The sequence below is a fragment of the Sinocyclocheilus anshuiensis genome, unplaced genomic scaffold (assembly GCF_001515605.1).
Source record: "Sinocyclocheilus anshuiensis isolate Anshui unplaced genomic scaffold, SAMN03320099.WGS_v1.1 scaffold966, whole genome shotgun sequence".
Lineage (NCBI taxonomy): Eukaryota > Metazoa > Chordata > Actinopteri > Cypriniformes > Cyprinidae > Sinocyclocheilus > Sinocyclocheilus anshuiensis.
The window spans coordinates 585,252-592,668 of NW_015540909.1; the positions used below are offsets into that span (position 1 = coordinate 585,252).

General features: G+C 39.0%; 2 protein-coding genes across 2 annotated transcripts in view; one reads left to right on the top strand and one right to left on the bottom strand.

Annotated features, from left to right (window-relative positions):
• LOC107689196 (proteasome maturation protein-like) overlaps nt 1–2,043 on the top strand; it is a 5,060-nt gene extending 3,017 nt beyond the window's left edge. The window contains exons 4-6 of the mRNA XM_016487126.1: nt 1,399–1,500; nt 1,605–1,698; nt 1,877–2,043. Of these exons, the coding sequence (XP_016342612.1) occupies nt 1,399–1,500; nt 1,605–1,698; nt 1,877–1,944 (264 nt within the window). The 3' untranslated portion in view covers nt 1,945–2,043. The remainder of the gene's footprint in view (nt 1–1,398; nt 1,501–1,604; nt 1,699–1,876) is intronic.
• A 33-nt stretch (nt 2,044–2,076) lies between these two features.
• On the bottom strand, nt 2,077–6,874 carry LOC107689195 (coiled-coil domain-containing protein 82-like). Its single transcript, XM_016487125.1, has 7 exons — nt 5,996–6,874; nt 4,668–4,926; nt 4,464–4,556; nt 3,269–3,393; nt 2,942–3,112; nt 2,642–2,851; nt 2,077–2,550 (listed from the first exon to the last, which is right to left on the bottom strand). Exons 1-7 carry the CDS (start codon nt 6,539–6,541, stop codon nt 2,485–2,487), a joined length of 1,470 nt encoding a protein of 489 aa, XP_016342611.1. The 5' UTR covers nt 6,542–6,874; the 3' UTR covers nt 2,077–2,484.
• Between the last annotated feature and the right edge of the window lie 543 nt (nt 6,875–7,417).

A 7,417-nucleotide genomic window follows, 5' to 3' on the forward strand; every position in this document is an offset into this window, starting at 1 on the left:
GCATTTTGACATAATTTTTGTGTGAATTTGTCCATTCAAGCACAATACTTCACAGAGAGCTTAATATTTGCGCGCGTTCTGAGACACGGGTTCACGCGCTTCGGATGAGTGTGCACACAGATCTTCCCACTGCGCGCGTGAGTTCCCGTCTTCTGGATCTTTAATATTTAAACTGGCAAGGCTTAAATGAGTTTAGTTTAAACACAGATAGCAACGTGTGCTGTTCAGGTCTCACCTGCGCTATCAACACGTGATGACGGCATAAATGACAGTTATTCCAACATAAAGCACTCGCATTGAACAAAGAGTGACTGGTTTGTCCATGTATTGTTTGTTTTTTTCCTCTCTCATCGCTCTTGTTGTAATGTATTGGGAAGCCAGAATTTGTATCCATCAACAGAAACATGCATTAGCCGAACTCTTAACAAACCATATTACAGATGCATTGTCAGATTTAAGTTGAACCGTGGTCCTAGTGCATGCCGAACCGTGTGTGGAGAACCGTACGGTTCGATTTTTTACCGAGAACCGTTGCACCCCTAACATGATATACAGAATATTATTGGTAGTACATGATCGTGCTAAGATATGTAGTGATAAACACATCTTAAAGGGTTAGTTCACCCAAAAATGAAAATTCTGTCATTAATTACTCACCCTCGTGTTGTAACACTGTAAAGTTATGAAGCTTCGAGAATTTACGTCATCACGCCGGATCTGGGTCAGCGCCGCCACACGCTCACGTCATGATACTGTCGTAAACGCGCGTCCACAAGTGACGCAGTAGAGATGAAAATGTGGAATAAAGTCGTTATTTTTGTTTTCTTTGCACAAAAATGTATTCTCGTAGCTTCGTAACTTTACAGTTGAACCACTGATGTCACACGGACTACTTTGTCGATCATCTTGGTACTTTTCTGGACCTTGAACATGGTAGTTACCTTGCTGTCTATGGGAGAGTCAGAGAGCCCTCAGATTTCATCAAAAATATTTTCAATTGTGTTCCGAAGATGAATGAAGGTCTTACGGGGTTATATAATGTTTTAAGTACATACAAAAGTACTAGTTATAATACATTTAAAATATGCAAACACATACACATTATTAGTCATGCCATTAGCTGAATAAGTGTGTATTGAAACCAACAATGCTTATTATTGTCAAGCTTTTAAGTAGAACAATGTGTAACATGCTGTGAAAGTTTGACCAGCTTGAGTAACTTTTTTTTTTACTGTTTTTGTATTTACTATATTAATAACAGTAAATTATGCATCATTACATTAACCCTAATCCTATAGTAACGCTGTTATTTCATTTTGTTCCATACTTGTGTAATTACAATGTAACAAGGACACCTTAAAATAAAGTGTATCACCAGCTTGTATTATGTCAAATCAGTTTCAGCTCAACCAGGACAAGATGAATTTCAACACACTAAGGAACATCCAGGGTCTCCATGCACCCCTCAAACTACAGATGGAGTACAGAGCGGCTAGACAGGTATTGTGAGCAAGTGTCATAAACGCATGTAAATTATACTGTAAACACCCTATACTCATTATGGAAGACTATTGTATTTAAACTTTTCACTTTCTTGCTTTCAGATTCAGCGTTTGCCCTTCCTGCCAAGCTCAAATCTGGCCCTGGATACCCTCAGAGGTTCCGATGACAGCATTGGCTTTGAGGACATTCTCAATGGTATGTAACATTCGTCGCACGCTAGCTTTCAAGTCCTCAAAGTTATGACCTATTTAGTTCCTCGCATGATTTTGCTTTATAAAAATATGGGATAGCGTTTTTTTAAATTGTATTTAATTAGAATGTTATTTTGTGCCGTATACTAGATCTCGTTTCTCTTTTTTTTTTTCTCTTCCAGATCCTGTCCAGAGTGAGATGATGGGCGATCCTCATATCATGACCGAATACAAGCTTGGTGTCCTGTGAGGATGGCGTTTCTGCACTATTTTCACCTCAAGCCCGTAGATTGTGTTATATGCATTTTGACCCCAGTTTCTAATAAAATATCAAATTTGAATTCAGAAATTGTTGTTGCAAAACATGAACATTTAACAGAACCTGGTTATGAATTGTGTTTATTACAAGAACATTGAAACACTGTATAATGACTTGGATGCATTTACACGGAAGCGTAGAATGAGATTTATAAATGAAAGCATAAAATCAGCATACAGATCTTTGAAAGCACAATGTTCAGGATAAAATACAAAAAAACCTCACGATTTGGACAAATTTGTTACATTTCGGGTTGTATTATTGTTTGTATATTCTCAGTATTGAATTTATATCTTATCATGCAGAAGCAATTTACACAGTAGTATAATTGCAAAATTAAAATGCTGTATCTTCAGGGCACACACTTTTCAACAACTCAAAAGTTAGCCATGCTTTATATGACGACATAAAAAAAAATATTTACAGAAATAAAACTGTAGATTGGATGCCATTAGGGAAAGTTTAACACTTTCAGTCCAGCTTTTCTTCCTGGAAGAAATCAGCAGAATTGAGATGTTCCTGAAACTTCTCGTATTGCTAAATGGATAGAAAGAAAACAGGAATCAGTTTCCTCATACTTATTTAAATAGCTTTTAAAGACGCATAAAAGAAGGTTACATATTCACACCTCACTGATCCATCCTCCATCCTGCAATTTAGTAAACACTTTGTTGACTGTGTCCTTAACTGGCTCGTCATCCTCTACTGTATCTTCTTCCTGTATTTCCTTCTGAGCTTCTAAAGCTGTGCGACACCTCTCAAACAGATGGTATTTGAAGTGCTTCAGGGCATGGTAGACCTCGGTACGACTGGCACAGACAGAGCCAACAAAGAAACTCTGCAATTGTTAACGAATAAGCATTCCATCAAGTGGTGCTCAATATTAATTTATGGTTAAACTGTATATGTGACTTGCATGGAAAACAACCTGAGAATCATCAGGCATGAACTGGTCCTCCTGCAGGGTGTTGTTGTGGTACAACTGGCCAGAGAGCCGCACAGTGAAGCGCCCCGTTCTGTGAAGCTCACAGGCTTCGCATCCCTTCGTCTGGACCCTTGTCATCATAACCCGCAATTTGGGATAACATTCTACCCTTTCCTTTTAATAAACAAAAATGATTAATAGACATGATCGTAATCTAGTAATCTACATCACACCCTTTTTTTAAAACTTCACATACAAGTGACTAATAGTAAAGCAATCAATTGTACTCAGAAACGAGCCATCTTTTCATGAAAAACACAAAGGGCTTACTTTGTAACGGTCTTTCCAGCGGCTCCTCTGCTTCAAGTTCTCCAGACGTGGAAGGACCAGTCGCTCATCAAAATGAAGCAGTGATGATTTCATCTCCTGGGCGTATCGTTTTGTTCGTTCGCCATCTAGAGTCGTTAACACAAAGTCAGATATATATACGCTACCATTCAAAAGTATGGGGTCTGTAAGACTTTTTAATGTTTCTGAAGGCTGCATTTATTTGATCAAATATACAGGAAATTAGCATCGTGAAATATTATTACAATTTAAAAGAACTGTTTTATTGTAATACATTTTCAAATGGAAGTTGAATTTTCAGCAGCCATTACTCAAGTCTTCAGTGTCTCAGCATCCTTCAAACATTCTAATATGCTGTTTTGGTTCTCTAGAAACATTTCATTTATTGCACAGATGTGCTGCTTAAAGGGTGAGTTCACCCAAAAATGAAAATTCTGCCATTAATTGCTCACCCTCATGTCGTTCCAAACCTGTAAGACCTCCGTTCATCTTTGGAACACAAATTAAGATATTTTTGATGGAATCTGAGAGCTCTCTGACCCTCCATAGACAGCAATGATATTACCCCGATCAACACACAGAAATGTAGCAAGGACATCGGTAAAATAGTCCATGTGACATCAGGGGTTCAACCGTAATTTTACGAAGCTACGAGAATACGTTTTGTGCACAAAGAAAACAATTATAATTTATTCAGCAATTCTTCTCCCCGAGTTACCGCCTTCCACCATTTTGGAGAGTACCCCAGAACGTAATCAACGTTGTTTACGTTCAGAAGAAAGCGCGCACATGCTGAACATAAACAACGGTTGAACCACGGATGTCACATGGTTGTGTGTTGATCGTGGTAATACCCTTGCTGTCTATGGAGGGTCAGAGAGCTCTCAGATGCCATCAAAAATATCTTAATTTGTGTTCCAAAGATGAACGGAGGTCTTACGGGTTTGGAACGACATGAGGGTGAGTAATTAATGACTGAATTTTCATTTTTGGGTGAACTAACCCTTTAATTTTTTGTGGAAACCATGATACTTTTTTATGAATCTTTAAAGAATGGAAGTTTCAAAAGTACAAAATTTAGTTGAAACTGAATTCTTTTATAACATTCTAAATGTCTTTATGTTATAGAGAGAGAGCTCCAGTGCTAAGAAGATAAGGAATATACTGAAGAACATACTGTAAAGTGACTTGAGGAAGCTTGAGTCCAGTACATTGATCAGCAAGGCTTTGACCACCACCTGAAAGTGGGTGAGCTGAGATCCTGTGATAACTGTAATGGGAAGGGAAACATGAGATTTTCAAATGAACTTAAATGTTACAGGCACATGCACATATTGGGATTCCAAATATGAAAATCAATATAAAAATCACGTGGTCTTACACTGGCGTGGAAGGTGAGAGAGAAAGGCCTTGTCTTTGGCTTCCCCCTCTTCCTCCTGATCTTCGTCCTTTTTCTGTTCCTCTTCCTCCACAACAAAATCCTTCAGACTGTCACTACTATCAGCAAGTTTTTCCTCCTCGCTGCTGTTTAGAGGACTGCCCTTCTCTTCTACACTAGATTCATCATCAGAATCATCTGCTTTACTTTGCTCTTCAACTTTGTCCTCCTTGATCTCCTCTCTTTCCTCTTCTTCTGAACCCTGTAGAAAACAACAAATAGACAAGGTATCCCATTATTAACCAGTCTCTTTTCAGGGAACCCTTTGTTTCTGTCACTTATCATTGTAACGCAATTTTGTTCCACCTTAAAGTTGAAACTGCTCAAGAGTGAAAATTGTAAATGGTTGAAACGTTTTCATTTGTCTTAAAAATCTACTCATATGAATTAAAAGTCACATGAATTAGGTAATTGGTTTCACAGAATAAAACAAAATACATTTGAAGTTTTCCTGAACCATGCGTCACAGAAACAATTGTTTCATATCCATGAATTCCTCAGCCCTAGAAATTTCCCATTCATTCTACAAGGACAGTCTTTATCAATCTTTATCAAATTGGAAATGCATACATGTAGTCTGTCTTGTCAAGCTGAAATCAGAGTTGATTATTGAAATTTAAATTGCATGCAACATCTCTGACCTTATAAAAAAGTGGGTTTATGAGGACACCTGCATCTTTTAAAACAATGGTCACCATCAACCAATCAGATTTCTGTGGCGAAAGTATAAAGTTAACAATATCCGATTGTCACAATACTTGTTTGACATGTTTTTCTCTCAGTCACAGAAGACGGGACAAATAAATTAAATACTTTACAGTCAATAAATATCAAAAACATGATTAACTTTGGTCAACATGGCAACCTCATGAATAAATCATTACTAATTTATTTTCAATTAAATATATTATGCACAAAATTACCACATTTCAGCCCTGTGATGAACTGGACATCCCTTCAGGGTGTCCCCCTTCTGTGGCCCAAGATTCTGGGATGGAAAATGGATGGATGGATGACCAATTTTCCCAAAACTTGGCATACGTTTATAAATCATGCACCTGAAGTAACATGTTAAGTTTGATCAAATGTTTGCACTGTAAGATGGAAACATGGAAATAGCAACAGCATCATGGCAAATGCAAATACTTGATTAAAACATATGCAAACACAAGTGTTTTACTAAGGACTAAAGAGGTTATGAAGCTTGACCCAGAAAAGTGCTGTTTGCTTGCTCCTATGTACTTTTTCTTGTTCTGTCCTTGTCAACTTACCAACGTCCTGCGCCTGCGTCGAGTTGTGCCTGACTTTCTTCTCTTTGACAGTTCCATGAGTTTATTCTTTCTCTCTCTTCTCTTGGCAGCGGCTTCTTTCAGTTCTGCCTCTCTCTTCTTCTCCCCCAGAGCCTCGTCCTCGGAGTCCTCCGGCAGCCTGAGTCGTTTTCTCTGCAACGCTCTCCTGAGCGGCTCTCCGCCGGCGTCGCTGGAAGAGTCGCTGGAATCGCTGTCGTCTGGCTGAGGCGCGCTGGCGGACCTCTTCCTCTTTCGTCGGGGCACGGCGCATTTCTCGTCCGTCTCGCTGCTGTCATCCCCGTCGCTCTCACGTGCTCGGTAAGAGCTGTCGGAGGTACCGGACTCATCCTCGGAGTTCTGGTACTCACTTCCTGAACTGATGCTCGTGGTGCTGGCGTACGAGCCCTCGTCGCTGTCCTCCAGCATACGATCAATGGGATTCACGCGAGTCTTTTTCTTGTCAGTGCGAGACTTGGGGGGCGGGCATTTTCGCCTTAACCCAAAAAGCTTTCCTACGCTTTTCATCATTTTTCCGGAGAAAAAAGTGACCCTTGACTTAAATACACTGAGAATTTTTTTTTTTTTTTTTTGTACTTAATCTATTATAGCCAGTTGTTATATAGCTACAGACACATGATCAGCAACAGGATGCTTCCGTGCGCGTGCTGTGAAATTACATTCCCGTCTCGTGAATGATTATTCAGCAATTTTTCTCATACTAAATCATTGATTCGAGCATGCAGATATACGTAAAGCTCAATCTATTGCTGCAATCAACATTTAACGAGCGATTTGAATAAATATGCTTATCAGCATGTATCATTCTGCTCCAGTCCGCCACACGCGCCAATAACATGAGGGGGCGTGTCTGTGTTTTTGTAGATACGCACTTCCGTTGTTAGCTTCACATCAGCTGGCACAAACGCGCCACCCAAAGACAAGGAGAATAGTTTCAAATCAGATTTTTATTTATCTTTGTGTACTGTTTTTGCCATTTCCTTGTTATTGATATTTTATCATATATTTTTTTTATTGTGTAAATGTGTGTCTGTGATTAAATGTTAGTAGGCTATATAGGCTACATCTGAAAAGAAGATATAGCTACATTAAACTGCCAAGCACAGTGACAGAATTTTTCCAAAGACTAAAGAATACCTTAAAGTGACTTCAGTCAAACTGTTTATATAATATTAATTCAAATTAAAAACGGCACTAACAACTTTTAAATACCCCTAAAGCTCCTTCCCGCATCCAAACACATTCCTGTGTTCCCACACTCTAAAAAATGCTGGGTTAAATACAACCCAGTGCTGGATAAAATAGGGACAAACCCAGCAATTGGGTTGTTTTGACCCAGCGGTTGGGTTAAATGTTTAACCCAACCTTCTGGGTAGTAACCCAACC

Coding starts and splice junctions, on each gene's coding strand:
- LOC107689195 (XM_016487125.1), bottom strand. CDS start 6,541: ATGATGAAAAGCGTAGGAAAGCTTTTTGGGTTAAGGCGAAAATGCCCG. Junction 4,927..5,995: donor GACGCAGGCGCAGGACGTTG/GTAAGTTGACAA, acceptor TGTTTTCTACAG/GGTTCAGAAGAAGAGGAAAG. Junction 2,852..2,941: donor TCATGCCTGATGATTCTCAG/GTTGTTTTCCAT, acceptor TAACAATTGCAG/AGTTTCTTTGTTGGCTCTGT.